The 17,567-nt window shown below is 47.0% G+C and overlaps 2 protein-coding genes across 3 annotated transcripts; one reads left to right on the top strand and one right to left on the bottom strand.

Annotated features, from left to right (window-relative positions):
* Nucleotides 1-989: 989 nt before the first annotated feature.
* Nucleotides 990-10,380, bottom strand: hid1a (HID1 domain containing a; the record flags this gene model as incomplete). Of its 2 annotated transcripts, none has more annotated exons than XM_084437820.1 (19): nt 990-1,053; nt 1,160-1,318; nt 1,820-1,911; nt 2,030-2,116; nt 2,265-2,447; nt 3,131-3,381; nt 3,744-3,908; nt 4,106-4,184; nt 4,398-4,549; nt 4,673-4,763; nt 5,171-5,311; nt 5,401-5,457; nt 5,552-5,759; nt 6,053-6,169; nt 6,342-6,448; nt 7,267-7,380; nt 8,068-8,238; nt 9,389-9,538; nt 10,315-10,380. In XM_084437820.1, 19 exons carry the CDS (start codon nt 10,378-10,380, stop codon nt 990-992), a joined length of 2,454 nt encoding a protein of 817 aa, XP_084293946.1. The 2 variants fall into 2 exon arrangements, with proteins under 2 accessions (XP_084293946.1, XP_084293947.1); XM_084437821.1 differs by having other exon boundaries at nt 2,265-2,416; nt 3,154-3,381.
* A 1,173-nt stretch (nt 10,381-11,553) lies between these two features.
* Nucleotides 11,554-14,401, top strand: LOC311309462 (protein VCF1). Its single transcript, XM_084438759.1, has 3 exons — nt 11,554-11,987; nt 12,168-12,282; nt 13,019-14,401. The coding sequence occupies exons 1-3, from the start codon at nt 11,971-11,973 to the stop codon at nt 13,271-13,273; spliced, it is 387 nt and encodes a 128-aa protein (XP_084294885.1). The 5' UTR covers nt 11,554-11,970; the 3' UTR covers nt 13,274-14,401.
* The last annotated feature ends 3,166 nt before the right edge of the window (nt 14,402-17,567 follow it).

Raw genomic sequence — 17,567 nt, 5'->3', positions numbered from 1 at the left:
TGGTCCAGGCATGTTACATGTTATCAAGCAGGTTTGTTTTCTTTTTTGCAACCAGATCTATAGCAATCGTTTGTAACTTGTTTGGATAATGTGATGGGTGTTCTACCACCCTGTGATTCATATCCATACCTTGCATAATGTATTCTCATGTCATGAATCATGATCGTGCCAGAGGGTGAACAATCAATTCCCGTGATGTGTCATAAGAGCTATACTTTTTTATCTTTGGCTGACATTCACTGAAGGGTTGCACTGCCACCTACTGACAGAGAAAGGAATAGCAGCATTACAACATATGTATTTATTACTGTATATTATATCCATGTAATTCAAGAAAGAAAATACTTTAAACATAAAGCACTATATACAGTGGACCCTGCAAATGGCATAATTGATATGCAGATAAAATAGAATAGATATGATTGCTAATGGTTTGCACTTGTAAGTAATGACAGTTGGGATATAGTTTTCAGTCTTAAGTAGCTTATGTCTCTATTCAGAATCCCGAAGTTACATTGTCACATTGCTACTTCACAGAGACCATAACAGAAATGTGGATGTATGTTCATCTTGAGTATAACGTTCTCACATGAAAACCTGTCACAGGCTTTTCAGACAGCTGTGTTTCGTCTCTAGCACACTCCTCACCAAAACGAGAAGTCCTACAAAACGAGCAACATTTTCAGAGTCCACGTTACACAATAGGGGAAAACACGCCACAAACATCTCGGGCGCAAGTGCGTTGACAGGCGGTCTATGGTCTTGATGTCTGACAGTGAACTAACTTGGCAGTATTACACTGTAGATGTTTGTCCAACGTCGATCCACTCAACACTTGTAGGGGACGTGGAGGAGGTATAAGGGGAAGGCGTGTTGATGAAGAAGCATGTCGAATGAAGGTTTACCAAGGAGTTTGCGGGGATGACTTGGAATAGGTCATTCAAAAACGCCCAATCCCATCTAAAGTCAAGAGCTTGCTTACTTCCTTTCTACATCCTCTGGATCTCAAACAAGTGAACGTCTGTGTCGTACCAAATGGGCGGATCCACGTTGCTGTGAAAATCATAACACATGTTCATAATTGATTTCACAAAGACACTGAAAATCTATTTCCTCTTGGGGGTGCGTCACATGACAATTGAATGATGTCCCAACTCACCGCAGGTACACGACGCCCCACATGTAGGTGCGGAACCACATGGCGGTGCCGGCGTTGGCCTGGTACTTCCTGATGAGGATGGGGTGAGGGACGGGCAGCAGCCCCACCAAGGTACCGTGCTGTAAGAACTTCAGGATCTCCGACTCATCTGTCAAGCCCCTGAGAAGACAGCATATACTGTAGCCAACATCAGGGCCGGACTGGGGAAGTAATTCAGGCCGGGAAATGTAGCCCCAGTCAGGACACTTGTAAATGTAGCCCCCCCCCGTCTTGTGACTCGCCGAAGCGGTGAAATGGAACACTTTCCGTTTCGCCAATCGGCAATCGCTTTGTAAATGTGAATGAAATTAGTTGCTTTCCAGCTTTCCGATTATAAATCATAAACTATTGGCGAGTTGTTGGTGGAGGGGGGGGCTGTCAGATCATTTAGATTTTTTTTTTTTTTGCCCGGGGGGGGGGGGGGGGGGGTTCTTCTAGCCTGCAGGCCAGGCCAGTTAGCATGCCAGTCCACCGGGAGAACTCCCAATGGCCACCCCGCCCCTGGCCAACATCATACAGAGATACAGAGAAAACACAACGCGATATTCTACACTTAGCAATATTCCCATGTCGGCGCTTCACACCAGAGGCGACCCATCCTGGACCCTAGTGTTTACTTACTTGTCGATGCAGATCTTCTCCACCTGTGGGACCAACACCTGCAATAGACGCATGATGGTCTGCAGGGGGAGCTTACTCTTCCAGGACAGAACCTAGCGGAGAGAGGAGGGGAGGGGACACGGCTGGTGAGCCAGTCTGATGGATGGTCAGTTCTCTCGGACGGCTGGAGGGCAGGTTCAAGCTGAAGAGAGCTCTCGGATGTCTACTGACCCAGTCCGGTGTGGGCGTCCAGTATGAAACAGAGGAGACGCTGGACAAACGTCTTCTCTCCATCTCTGCCTCGGTGTAGAACACATCCTGCGAGGATGGGAGAGAAATCGGTGCTCACTCATTGATACACAAGTATGCATATGCCCATACTGTAGAAATATACAGTACACACACACACACACACACACGTATACACACAATCATGAACACACCAAGTCAATGTAAACAAACTAGCCTCATTGTCCCTTCCTGAGTTGGACTCTGTGTCGCTGGCCCCGGCGGCGGTGCTGTGGTCGGGGTGGAGGGTCTGGGGGGAGTCCTTTATTGGCAACGTCACCATGGTCCCATCCTCTGACACCTGGGACGTCTCTGTCAGTTTGTCTATAGCTAAGAGGAGCACAAAACCTTTCAATGCACCCTAAATGCCCTGGAATAAGTACTTGTGACCAAAAGTGGACCTTTGATATCATAGCCTACTTAAAGCGGCAATAAGCAATTTCCTACCACTAGATGGCAGTAAGAGCCATGTTTACAAACGAAAGGAAGCAGAAATGCTGGAATAACAAGATGTGGCGACTGGTAGGGTTGAATCATTGAAGTTGGACGCTGTTAGGGCACCATGGCTCAATGAAACAATCCGATATCAGGTGGTTTTAATTAGCTTTGACGAAATGTGAAAAGAAAATCAGTTATTGCAGCTTTAAAGATATTAATTATCATCTTCTACAGCGCATGTACAGGACACTCCTGTTTAGGATAGCCCAGAGATTAACGTTACACGGTAGGCTCCAGTGGGTGTCCAGTCTATGCAGAACACTACTGTATACATCTCTATGGTCTAGTCCACAGGTTCCCAAACTCCATTAATGTGGGCCTCCCCTCTAAAAACAGTGACACACCCGCGCCCCCCCAACCCCCCAAATTTGTCCATAAAAAAAAAAAAAAGACCTTTAAAACCATAGAAAATTCTAAAATAAAAAAACATGTTTTTCCTTCTTTTTTTTCTAACCATCCCTCCGCGCCTCTCCTGAATTTCTTTGGGGCCCCCCAGGGGAGGCCCGCCTCACAGTTTGGGAATGCCTGGTCTAGTCCAGTCTGTACACAGTAGATGGAGAGGGGGATACCTGGAATAGCTGGTATGGTGGTCTTCAGGGTCCCGGGCTCGGCGGGGACCGCGGGGCGAGACCCCTCCATGGACACGGTCTCCTGGGAGCTGGTGCGCGAGATGGCGTCCGGCGACTTCCTCTTCCTCAACAGCGCCTTCTGGATGGAGGCGGGGTCCGACGGCAGGTTGGCCAGCTGGTGGAACACGTTACGCTTCCGGATGATGGCGTACACCAGGTTAGAGTTTCCTGAGGTAGAGAAGGACCGATTTCACTAGGGGAGAGAAACGCCATCTAATAATCTCTTAACTCTTTGAATACGACCACGTCACCGGCAACATTTTAAAAAATATCTAACAAATATTTAATAATATTAAAAAAATATCTAACAAATCTAAAAAATTCCTCACTCCAACACTTGCTGAAAGCTGAGAAATTGCGCTTTCTAGTATTATAGGGAAAATCCAATTAATATTCGAAATGTTGTCACTTTATTTTCAGGGTTAAAAGGGTTAAGAGAACATTTAGTGTGGTACAGACCCATAACACAAGCACCAGAGCTCCGTAGCTACTGGACTACACGTTATGGATGGTACTCAACAAGCACTGACCATCGAACTGGTACTGGATGATATTGTTGAAGGCCTCGAGCAGGAAGAAGACCAGGTGGTGGTTCTGGGAGGCGGAGAAGAGGAACCAGTTGGTGGAAAAGGCCTCTAGGAGGTGAAGCAGCTTGTTGGCGGCCACCATGGACAGGCTCTTCAGGTAGGGAGACACTTTGGAAGAGGAAAAGGGAAAGACGTTATTTTAGGAGTACACACTGACACAATCTAAGGTGACTATATCTAAAGTATGCTATCCATATAGAAAGAGCAACTAATTTGGACAGTGGATGTTCCACACACAGTAGTGATGCCGCTGTGAACGTAATGTGCACATGCCACCAGCAGGTGGAGCCATCACCGTTGCTCACCGTTCACAACAATGGTGAGAAGGCAGTCAAACAGAGGCTGCAGGCGCTGGTGTCCACTGGTGATGATCTTGTGGAACACCTGAAAATCCCCCCGAAAAATATTATCATTAACTGCATTAACCAGTAGAATAGCTATTTCGTTGACACCTAGGGACATATAGAAGAGAGAGTAGCATGAGAAACAGAGAGTATGAACACTGAAAACAAAGACTATTATTATGACATAATATGCCATAGCACAGACATATTGTTATTATTATGCCCCTCTATAGTTTGTATACCAGGATCTCACCACTATGAGCAGGTCGGCGTGAGTCCCTGTGAACACGGGGATGTCCATGGGTACATGGACGGAGTAGGGCTTGTTCAGACGCACGCCAAAGTTCCTCTCCCCGCTCAGCAACAGCAGGATGAACACCCCGATGTGCATTAGACCAACACGGGCTGTACACACACACACACACACACACACACCACGGACCTTGAACACTCTCGATGCACTCATCTGTTAATGCACAGATACAAAACGTGCACTGAATCTAAACACATCCCAGCTCCTGGACTCACACTGGTCGGCTCTGGCGTCGTTCAGGTAGAAGAGGATCGGCACGAGGATGTCCAGGACATCGCTGCTCTTTAGAACGAAGAACAGGAACTTCTGAGGTGGGGAGGGAGGGAGAGGGGTGGGGTCAGTTCTAGTACTGTAGTCTACCGCAAACTCTGGAATACAGCAGGTCAAGGGTGCGACCCAGCTGTTCAAATCCAGCGCACAGATGGCGCTTGGCATCTGGTGCGGCGTGCGAGTGTGGCGCCGAGGAACAAACCGCAGACCACGTCATCCGGGACTGTCCGATATATTGGACACCCAACGGAATGCGTGGCCTGATGGTTGTGGATGACGAAACGGTGACGTGGCTCCTGGAGGTGTGCCCGGATATATAGCCCGGGTGACCCCCTCACCCAGGCTCGGGGTGGTAAAAAGGATAGCCCCTCGGCCCCGAGCCTGGGGGGAGAGGACAATAACAAACCAACCCCTACGAAGAAGAAGAAGAAGTGGTCTCCTACCTTGTTGAAGTCACACAGTTTCCAGAAGAGCACCAGCAGCTCCTGATGGAACTGGATCTTCTTGGTGGAGTTGGGCAGGTAGGTCTGAGTCAGAGGGTTGGTCAGGAGGCGGGCCAGACCCTTCAGCACAAAGTCATAATCCTACGGAGGGGCAAGTTGGATCAAAACACCTCAATAAAAGAAGACTAGGCATGTCAACACCAATACAGGAGGGAACAGAAAAGTATTACCTCTTCCCTGTGGATTCTCGAAAGGTAATTCACAAACAGGTTGCTCGGACCAGCAGACTGAAAAAAATGAGATTTTTTCTCAGCCAAACGATTAAACCGATAAATGCGTGCGCCATGTCATCGTGAGCTGAGGGCCGGGGGGTCTTCTCACCTCCTGGTCGTCCATGCTGGCGGGGGAGGCGGGGCGCTGGGACGCCCCTCCCTCGTGCTCCAGGGTGACGATGAGGATCTGGACGGCCTGCTCCACCAGCTGCTCGCGGTAGTCGGAGAAGAGCAGGTGGTTGTAGGGGATGCCGTAGCCCACCGGGTCGTAGGCGCACACCACGTTAACCAGGGAGGTGAAGAGAGGCAGGGCGTGTCTAGGGGGAGGGGGGAGAGGAACACGAAACGTTCTCTCGTGAAAAATCTCGGTGTAACAAAAAGGGTATCCTCGCCGCGCGTCAGCTTGTGAAGGACAGTCCGGTGCTTCTCAGACAGGGGCCGTAGCGTTTGAAGGAGGAGTCACAGGAGCACACGAGGCATTTGACGCCGTTTATTACGTGCAGATAAAACGACTAACGTTTCGAACGTTTTCATCAGAGTCATGACTCTGATGATTCCTCGTTTGAAAATCTTGGTGTGTTTGTGTGTGTGTGTGTGGGGGGGGTCTCACCTGTTTTCTGTGGAGCAGAAGAAAGTCACCCAGGGGTTGAGGACGTTGTGGTCAGAGGAGGGAGGAAGGTACATGGCCTCTGAGAAGCAGGCGAGCAGAAGCCTCAACAGCTCCGACCTGCAGGGAGGGACAAGCACGGGGCCAGGTATTCAAAATTGGGAGAGAGAGGGGAACAGCATGAAAAAGAATAGCACGGCTTGAAAGAAAGAGCATAGCAGAGATCAAAACAGAAAACACGGATGACAGAGACATGCTAAACCACGAGGGCGTCCGGTCCCTTCCGACTCACCTGTTGAGGTCATGAATGTAGTTGAGTGGGGGCGACTGGGCGAAGCCCACCCCTGCCTCCCAGATGTATTCACAGCTGTCTATAGACTGCATGTCCTCCACTGAATCCTGAATGGGATATAGCACACCATCATGTTCTGTCACTGTTTCCGTTAACTTGTCGTTAACTTGTCTGTTTCTGTAAATTCGTCTTTAACTTGTCTGTTTCTGTTAACTCGTCATCACTGTAAACGAGGGAAACCTCAGTGCTTCACGAGTGTAAATGAAGGTTTGAAATGAAAAGGTTTGAAATGAAATGAAAGCTACTACAGTCTCTTAATGCGAAACAATGATACAACTACAAACTGTATTTTTGAGGTGTCACAGTGTTCTGTCTGTACCTTTTCTTAAACGCTTAAGTAGTTTCCTATACAAAATGTGTAATTGCAGTATTTCAGAAAGGATATGTACGTAGGAAAGATTATACAGCGACACCTTTTCTCTCTATAGGTTGCAATGGAACATTCCACTCCACATAATAAGTGACTGAGTGCTTCCTGGTAACAGAGGCAACGCAAGAGGTGCCGGGAAGTGTCTTAAATCTCTCCGAGACTGGGCAGACAGGTCAGGTAAGGATGTCTTGCACCAGGAAGAAGAAAACTGCCTGCGTTTGTTTCACCTTCACACAGACGACTGTAGTGAAAGGGCCAATTGAACTCACATGACACCTTCATGGAGAGCGTCTTTTTTTTTCTCCACCGATGCGGCAACCGTGAAGTGTAAACATGTAAACATGGTGTGGGGAGTGTGAGTGAAGTGTAAACATGTAAACACGGTGTGGGGAGTGTGAGTGAAGTGTAAACATGTAAACATGGTGTGGGGAGTGTGAGTGAAGTGTAAACATGTAAACATGGTGTGGGGAGTGTGAGGCATCGGGGGCCACTCACGGGGCCTCTCCTGTGGCTGTGCACGGTGAAGTCGGGACAGAAGAGCAGGTCGGCGATGGCCAGCAGTAGAGACTCGGCCAGCGGACGAGCTCCATCGTCATCCTCGTCCATCTCCTCCGTCTGTGAGGAAGAGGAGTTGTTGGATGAACGCTATAACTTCAATATCTCTTTTTTTCCACCATACAAATGGCCAAATACCACAGTTTGTTACGTCTTCTAAGCCAGTGGTACAGTGCCAGCGCTTCTCGCTGGCTTTCTGGTTGGAAACCACAGCTCAAACCAATATTTTGAACGGCATTCCCTATTGATCCTTCCATGTAGAGCTAAATAACTGACAAATGCTTTCGCTGATTTCTACCCTCTTCTGGAACAAGGCGACCAATTAGTGAGATGAGTGAAGGGTCTCGCTTCTGAAAAGAAGCTATTACCACCCTCTGATTTACCACAAGCACTCGGCTGGAGAGACACCTGCGGCTCGCTCTCTCCCGATGACGGCCAATGAAAAGGCGGCCATTTTCAAAGACATCCAATCACGCGGCGCAAAAATACGATATCGATGAACTATACAGGGTTGAAAAGAGAGCGGTTGGTCTGTGGTTTTTGCAGCTACCTACAATACAAGAGGCCAGACTGGTGAGGTACCAGCTATCGGGCCTTGCCGCACAGACATTTTGTTTGTTCCGAATGCACAATAGCGAACCCAGATGTAACTCCGCCAGTAAAGCGCATTGTGTTGCCTCTGAGTATGAAATGCGCTATACAAATAAAGCTTTGATTGATTGATTGAGTAAGACCGCTCACCCCAGCACGCCCGGCACCGGGCACAGTGGACCAGAAGAAGCCCCTCCAGTCCGGGTCCTCGAAGATGTAGGGCAGGATGCGCGTTAGCATGCGGCTGCAGTTCAGAACCACCTGCTTCTCCCTTTCAGACGGGCAGCCGGACTCGGCTCCCTGCACCAGCTTCTCCACCGCCTGCAGGGAAACATTGAGTATGTGTGTGTGTGTGTGTGTGTGTGTGTGTGTGTGTGTGTGTGTGTGTGTGTGTGTGTGTGTGTGTGTGTGTGTGTGTGTGTGTGTGTATGTGTGTGTGTGTGTGTGTGTGTGTGTGCGCGTGTTACATACTAGTTTGGAAACATGGAAATGCATATTCAAAAACATACTCCCACTCCTACTACCCATGACCAGTGGTGCTCCATACATACTTATACCGAGTGATGGCGATCATATTTATTTACAGTATATTCAAGTCAAATAACTCTTTAGCCAATATGAAAATCCTTCTAAAACAAATGCGTGCTACAACAGACTGAGATCCAAGCTAGAACAGAATAGAATAGAATAAAGTTTATTAGCCATGTGTAACAAGTACGGGTACAGGTACATTCTTGTAATTGCTTGTCCTTAACAGTTTTTCAGTGCTAATCAGTTCCTCATTCCAGTCCTAGGTACTTGACATTTAAAGGTTCCCAAACTGGTAGTTTACCCAGATAGCAAGCGGATCTGGGCCATATACAGGCCAGATCTGGCCCTTGTGGCTTAGTTCTGGCCCATATATGGCCCAGAATCATTACACATCCGCTTGCTATCTGGGTATGCTATACTATCCGTCGTCTATCAGTCTATCAGTATCATCCTCATCTACTTATGCCATCCAATCATGGATGTGTCTATGTCTGTGTCCATGATGTACCCAGTGCAATTAAATAACTTTCCACAAGTTGTGCATAGTATGCAATTGTTCAAGCTTGCTGTGTGCTATGAAAAACATGAATCAGTATCAAGGGTCCCTGAGTCTCCTCCCTGTTCCATTAGAGAGCCCCCCCAGCCCCCCGCCACTCTGTTTGGGTTCTGATAGGCAGCTTCAAAAGGAAGGGATCGAGTCCGGGACGGGAAGGGAAGGGAGGGCGTCTCGCTTCTTTCCTGAGCCCAGTGGGCGCACTGATTCACCGACAAATCTCTGCCAGTTGTTTCCTAACATGCGTTGTTTCCTAGCAATATCGCATAACTGTGCAACGCAACGCTAATATTCAGAAGTTTGCATCGGACAAGCTCCGCGGATCGCGAAAGAAACGGGGGAGTTAAAACTGTCAAAACACGCACACTATGCAACACTGTACTATACCTTATAACAGAGGGTTGCCAGGTTGGAGGGGGACTCCTCTCGAACAGCGCGGATCTCTGCAGCAGGCACCAGGGCAAACACATCCTGCACGGTGGTGGCGGTGTCTGCCCAGAACTGGTCCCAAAAGGCATCGTCTGTGGCCTCCACTGGCTATAGGGGGGGGGGGGGGACTGTTATTACAGACTACATTTCCCATCTCCCATTGGGCTCGTCAGAAATGCTATTATGATGAGCCTTATTATTATTCGTGACAGTAATGACAAGGATGCAAGATGTTCATAGAAAACGAAAATTGTTCTTCAATATCAATATTTCAGTTAGGGGAACTAAAGCTGTCGTTTAATTGACCAATGTTGCATTGAATGGGGTACAACCTACAGCTACATAATGGAAATGTAAACACCACCAATGTACTCTTATTTGTAGCTAGACAACAGGAAACATGATCCAGCTCACTCTAATCTCTGCACCGTCCACCTGCCGCATCTGGGAGCGGTGTCATTTCAAATACGCCATTGAACTGCAAGGCAAATATGTTTAATTCTGCTAGGATAAAACTAGGGTGAATCTCCAGCCTAACTGCGGAGCGTCCACAGGCTGTTCATCTTCAGTTGGTGGCATTTGTCGACCATCTTTCTTATTGTGAAAAACGGAATGGCCCTATGGATTAGGATAGCACCATAATGACAGACTGCGATTATTGAAACGTACGTTGCAAGTGCTATCGATCGAGGTATAGTCTTATCATAAATATGTTACCAAAATGACCAGTTTTAACAGCCTGATGATTTGACATAATGGTCAGCGTCCTAGAGTCATCCCCTCAATGATGCTGGCATATGCGTCTGGTGCGCATTGTGCGCTTTTAGCACAGCCTGTAATATCATCTATCCTATATGTATAGAATTGTCGTCAGTAGATTCTACCTGTGTTTTTGTTGTCAGCTGTATCACTGCCTTCCTGAAGTTCAGTTTGGAGTCGGTGTTCCCCATAGTGGTATTCCTCTATAATGGAGCTGCGAGCGTGAATCTCGACCCAGCCTAATCTCAGCTCCTTCCTTCGTTTGAGTCATTCGCGGAGGCGGTTTTCACATCATTGGTTGTGTAAACTTCCGTATTCTGAAGATAGGCTACACTCCAAAAAGAAAAAAATATGATAAATTGCCCCAATTAAACAACAATGCATCTCTACACACGGAATTAAAATGATCACTGTGATGATTTACACCTAATGATCCTTATCCTTATAGGCTAGAGTACTTTACAAATCAAAGCTCACTAATGCGAATTGAATTTCCCATAATGTAGCCTACGTGACATCGCCTTATTGTGTTACATTGAACAGCGACTGCTACATTTGTTTTGTAATACCTGTAATCATATTGCACCTTATCACAGCCTATCTGTTACATTGTAGACTAATGTTCAGGCCGTCTTGTTGTTGACAGCGACATCGTGTGGAAAACACATGACAGAGACCGAAAAACATTTTCTTCCCTTAGCATTAGTGAGCATTTTCAGTGAATTATATCACACATGGTACATTTCTTTGCAGAATTATTCTGTATTTTGGTGAATACGGTGACCGTAAAGTAGCCTACAAGCGCAGAGAGCGCAGCCCTGGCCGCGCATGCGCAGTGTCATGTAAACACAGCAGCAGCAGCTTGTCACATCAGAGTCAGAGGTTGAGCCAGCTAGCTAGTGATAGGGCGGATACCGGCATAACGTTGTTGGAGCTGCATTTTTCATTTATCGACGTGTTGTATTGCTGGTGGTTTTGGTATACGATACAGCCACCTGTTAGCTGATTTTGTTAGTGTGTATGAGTCAAGAAAGCAAACCTACTCGCTAGGTTGCTTGCTAACGTTAGCTAGCTAGCTGTTGGACTGAAGCTTACGTAGATAGCGTTAGCTAGCTAGCTGTTGGACTGAAGCTTACGTAGATAGCGTTAGCTAGCTAGCTGTTGGACTGAAGCTTACGTAGCTAATAGTGTAAGCTAGATAGCTAGCTGTAGCTAACGCCCAGTCTCAGGATTATCTAGATAGCTACGACATTCTCGTTTTTCTCCTCACTTTTACACACTTTAGTTGTCTCTTCCTATACTGTCGATTCACGTTATAACTTGCTGAGTATTTTCACAACCCAACTTAACACCGCCAACTAACACGTAGGCAAAGTGTAGCTAACAGTTCACACAACAATGGCTAGCGGGTGGGTTGCCTGCGTTATTTGCAAGCTAGCAGCTAGTTAGGCTAAACTAGCTGACTGGTTGAACCGGCATGGTCGGGTGAAATCATTCTACATCTAAATTAGCTAGATATTCTTGATTTCTGATACATTTTAACACGTATTGCTTGCAGGGTAATAGCATTGCTGCACTGGGGAAGTTAGGCAAGTTTGATATCTGTCAGGTTGAATTGGCCTGTTCCACTTGGATAAGCTGCGAATTAGGCCAAGACTTGACATAAAACCACCTCGTCACTGCAGTCTGTGTCAGCTAAGACACTGAACTCAGTCTGCGGGTCTGTACTTGAAGAATACACGGGATTTCATTTCACACTGCTGCACTTATAACCTTGTTATATGTTGACTGAAAAAAGGTGAGCTAATTTCGCTTTTTTTTGCTCTTGCACACTACAGTGAATTGAGAGAAACCACCAGAGCTAAAATGTCTCAGAAATGTGTTATCTCACCACCAGTACATAGAATGTCTGATATTAGCACGTTTGAAACCTGTATCTATATCATGAAATTACTGTTTTCTCCCACACCTTCCATAGAAAGCGGCAGTGTAGTGGTGATGAGGAGAATGGCCAGCTGGTGCCTCAGGCCAAGAGGCCAAGCACAGCTCACCCCCTCTCTCCCGAGCTGGGTCGGGATGCTTGGGACTCTGAGGTAAGAGTACCAGGGAGACACTGTCGATCACCTTAACTGAGCTCTCTCTTCCACCCTCAAGTCAGCATTGTTATTATGGCTGTGGCGGCAGTGGTGTGTCTCTGCGATTCACTGGCAGATCATACCTTCACATCCTCCCTTGACCTAGTCTCAACGCCAGACCCATGAGAGTTCTTTTGCTTGATACGCTACGTAAGCTACGCTAACTACGTTACTGCATGCTGCAGATCTCTCCATGGGTCTGGGACACTTCATGCAAAAATCTGGTGCTCAAATCCTGGCAATTCATTGGTTTCGCAGGAATCCCTGCGACACCAATCAGTAACGACTTTTCCGATCAGGCGCTCCCACCCATAGATATGCCCCGCCCATCTATCCGGGGCTAGCGTCTCTCATTTGCTGCTACGACCTGTCACTCTTTCAATTTTGACCTGTCGATACGCCCTCAGAACACCAGCTTAGGCGGCGAAGTGGCACAGACTCTATTATGTAGCATGCGCAGCGATTCAACGTAATATTTGAGTCTGGAGAGAGACTACCCTTGACCTGACCTAGCCAGCAATACCATTGGGCAAACAGTGTTCTACTATAACTTTTGCTCATCAGCACAAAGGCAGCTTAGAATGCAACCCTGTCTGCTCACCAGAGGGCCACAGAGAATGATGCATTAAGCCTAGATTTGCCAGCGGCACTGCGCTAACACTAACACTCCCTTTGTGTTTGCCTCCTGCTCCAGTCTTCAAACAGCGGGAGCAGTGGGATCAGCAGTCCAGAGCACGCGGTCGGCAGCAGCAGCAGCAGCAGTCAGTGTGCTGTGGACAGCCTAGGAGGGCCCCCCGGGGCCCCTGGGCCCTGCAGCCCCCTCAGCTCCCCTCACTCCTCCGAGCTGGCCGGGCCCGTAGACCTGCTCCCCTACCACCAGATCAACCGCATTCTCCGGGAGGCCCACTTCCAGAGCCTGCAGAGCCGCGGCCATGCCAGAGACACATGACTGCCCCCGGCCTCACCGAGCATGCCTCTCCGAGGGACAGGAGAGGACTACGCCCCCAGGCATGCCAGAGCATTACAATGTGGATCACGTCGCTCAGAACAGCATCCCAGCTCCCATATTGTCTCACAGCCTGATTTTCTCTGCATAGATATGGATCGGGAGACTAGTACCTGGTGTAGTTAACATAAACTCGGCTAATTAGAGTAAAAGCATTCATCTTGGTAGCAATAATTCTTTTCTTTTTTTGTGACTGACTTGTTTTTGGACCACCCTGGTTTACATGCTGCTCATAGAGCCTCATAGTGAGTGATTGTTGAAGAGTCCATACTCTATAATGTGAGCTTATGGCAATATGACAGTGGTAGTGGTAGAGCCGGAGGAGGAGCTACCAAATACTACTATTAGGCCGGTCTATTAGACCTGTTTAGTATCTTTATGGGGTTACAGGGGTTGGGCTACGGTACTGAGGCACATACTTGATCCAAACTATAAGAGTACAGGGAGCACTCTGGGAGCAGGATTTGCACTTGTGATTATTTTTTTGTGATTGTTTTTTCTCTTTTTCTTCCATATTTACAGGGGGCTAGCAACAGCTTACGACTCCCCAGATAAGTCTAATGGTGAACCCTTATACTCTCCCTGTTAAAAAAGGAGGCGACCTTCGAGTGTAATGTAATCTGCACTCAGTCGGTTGTGCCCTGCCGTAGAGAGCTTGGGTTTGGAGCTTGGCAGTGCACTCGGCCTTGCCCTAACACACTGTCCAGGGAGGAGAACACATTCCTTAAGCCCCCCGTCTGGTTTGCAATATGGTCCGACCCACTAGCATCGTGACACATTGTGAACAACCTTCGACTTCCTGCTGGTGTGTGACCCTGGTGGATACTGTATGACCCTGTCTCTGCACTGAACATCCAGGTTTAAAGAGCACGGACCATAAGGCTGTGCGTTTCTCCTTTCCTCTGCAGTGAGATTCATTCTCTCTTGACTCCTTTCTGCTGGATGGCGAGCACCACTGTCCCTCCATCAAGACTGCGTTTGGTGTGCTGTCAGAAATCAAAAGCATTTTGAAGATGTGGTTTATTTTTATGATGTTTTTTTTGTATTTAGAATTGTACATTTGACATATTACCTGCCATGGAAGTTCTTGATTTGATTTTGTAAATTCACCTTCATTTGAAAATAAAGATAGCTGTTTTTCAACTGTGTTACGTTCCTATTCTTTAGACAGATATGATTTAGAGAATGCCCCTGCTCTCCACCATTGTGAAGTCCCCAAATTACTCTTGAGTGAATTAAAGGGGTAACAGAAAAGCAGGAAGAACAGCCATCAGTGAAGCAAGAGGCGCTCTGTTAAAACAGCCAAAACACATACTGTAACACGCAACACAGATTCACCACTGGAGTCTGAAGAGGAAACAACTTAAGTCAACAAACGATAGCTATAACTAAACTTCACAGAGCAATCCTGCATAACACTTAACATATGACATTTAAACTAAAGTAACATAACTTTCAAAAGTTCAAATGCAAAGCATGCTGTGAAGCAAGCTATCTGAGTAGCCCTGTGACTCAAGTATATGAACCTAGTATGCATTAACCAGTTTAAATAATCAGACCAAAAAAAAAATCTAACAATGCAAAACAACACAAACCACCTTCTGATTGATTTGATTTTTATTAGCACCATACAGAAAAAGGCAAACAAGAACAACAAAATAAATAAATTTATTTAGAGAGAGAAAGGAAGCCCAGTGGGTTTATTCAATTCATTCCCATTATAAAATCTAACTTTTTCTACAAGTTTAAGAAATAAATTTTAAAAAAGAAAAAGAAAGAATAGGTATATTTTAAAGTCTTCTCTAAGACAAACCCACAAAAACACACTCTCCCTCCCAGAAAACAGGCGAGTCACCGTCTCAGCTGAGGTGACCCGCTGGCCCCAGCACAGGCGGTTCTGAGTAGCTGCCGACCCGTCCCGCGTCTGCTGGGTCCTCCTGCTCTTTATCCTCCAGGTTACTCATCAAGGAACATGAGAACAGGTGCGCGGCCGTTCTCTCCAACGCTCCAGGTGATGGTTAAGGGAAGGGGCGGTAACCTGGGGACGATAGAAGCCCCGCTAGCTGGAGCAGTAATGAATGACTTCATGTGCCGAGTCCATCATTAATGAGATATGACCTTTGGAGGAGCACCACTGAAAGGTTCTTTTAATTAGCACACTACAATGTCCTTGTCTTGTCACGGGCCCCTTTGTAACAGATTAGGAACATTAATGCACCACACGTAACCACGGCTACCTTCTACTGTGACTCCCACCTCATCCTCTCCCCCCCCCATCCTCCCCCCCCCCCCCATACAGTCGTCTAGAGATGATGGATGTGTCAATGATGAAGCATGATTAGCTATCTGCACCATTCCAGTTAGTGCACTCCTCTGGAAGTCCTCAGCTCCTGGTGGTACAGTAGCTAACCTTGCCAGCCAACACCGGTAGAAGCGTCCAAGTGAGAGAGGGAAGGGAAGTGTTTCTCATGGGGCTTCTAGTCCTGGCAGCAAAGCCTGAATGAAATGAGTAAATAAGCATCCATTCCATTTTGTGCTCGGCCTTTTCTACTGAAGTACTAAGGTATGTGATTTGCCTCCAGCAGCTTCCATATGTGTCCACATAGTTAATTGAATGCAACTCTTAGGCCCCCCTAAGCGGGGGGGGGGGTGTAAAATGTAATGTTTTTTGTTGTTATTGTTGTTGTTTTTTACAGTGAATATGACAGGGTACCTCCAAACTAATCACCTTATTTGACAGGTCATTGCAAACAGTGAGATATAAAGATTACAGAGCCATAGAGGACTCTGTTTGGTCTTCAGACATACGGGCTGGACAAGGCAGGATTCATTTCCTCTCTGACAGATCACTGGACAAGGAGGACAAGACAGGGGACGCACCACAAGACAGATGGGACAGAATTTAGACGTCATAGGACAATTAGGCTCACTTCAAGAAGGAGAGCAGAGGACAAGCAAAGCATTTTGACGTAATATGGAAAACAGAAAAATAAATTTGATATGAAACCTGAAGCTTACAATTTGATGGAGGTCTCATGCTATTGTTTTATCAGAGCATATGTTCATCAAGTGACCACTAGATGGCGACACAGTATGAGAATACTATAGATTTAGATAGTTTCAACTCTGATGTCAGAGAATTTCACCGTAGGATCAGAAGAGAGACTGAACACTCAATACCTTTACAAGCCCAGTGGTTAGAGTGCCTAGTCAGTGACTGAAAGGTTGCTAGTTCAAGACCGCGCCAGACCTGACAATCACTGTCTACCGTTTGTCCTTGAGCAAGGTTTAACCCCAACACCAGCTCAAGACATTGTAAGGGGCTTTGCTAAACGAAAAAATTGTAAATAGTAAACAGGCCCAAAATAAAATGGAACACTTTGCTTTTGCCACATTTTTCTGCATCTCCATGTAGGTTTTCTCACGAAGGCGGCAAATATTGAGATGGGGGGGTCCTGTATTCGCAATGTATAATGCCCCCCTCTCTCTCTCTCATACACACACACACACACACACACACACACATACAGACAAACCTCACACACACAGGGAGGAGAGTTGACAGTGCGTAGGTGCAGGTGATGAATGGCTCATATCAGTCGAGCCGAGTGGCAGGAGAGAGTTAAATCAAATGTCCTTGTCCTGTAGTCTATGTACTTGCATATTGTTTTATTTTTACCGTGGCCAGCTAAAATCTGGGTTAGGGTCAAATGTCAGTCCAGCTGAGATTCCCAGTGCTTATGAAACTAACATGGCAAGTAAAATGATTTCACTTTATAATCCAGGGGATAGTCTTCAGTGTCAAATGTGTTTTTTTTTCCCCGGGAGTAAAAAGAACTGATAGTAGTAGTGGAATCAAGTTTATCCATTCTAGTCACACTAATGTGTTTGGGCAGCTGTTGGCTGGCATGAGATGGTCATCGGACTGGTGCACACAGCACTGGGCCTCCCCCACCAGCCAACACAAACATCTGTCCTACCTTCCCCCAACCCCCGCACCATCAAAAAGCAGACCTCATCTGCTTCCGCGCCCCCCTGCCCATCCTAGAAATTAATGACCCACCCATCACGTCGGCAGTGCCCCATTGCCTGGGCATGGCAGCTGAACAGGAGATGGGGGATGGCATGGTAGGCAGGCAAGGTTAGGGCAGGGCGAGGTAGGTTAGGATATTAGCGCAGGTCGGGTTTCGAGACGAGAGTTTATCGAGGTGATTTTACGGTTACTACTATATGAGAC

This window comes from Borostomias antarcticus (genome assembly GCF_949987555.1).
Source record: "Borostomias antarcticus genome assembly, chromosome: 5".
Lineage (NCBI taxonomy): Eukaryota > Metazoa > Chordata > Actinopteri > Stomiiformes > Stomiidae > Borostomias > Borostomias antarcticus.
The sequence above is the reverse complement of the archived record's forward strand: the minus strand, read 5'-3'. Positions and strand labels throughout refer to the sequence as shown.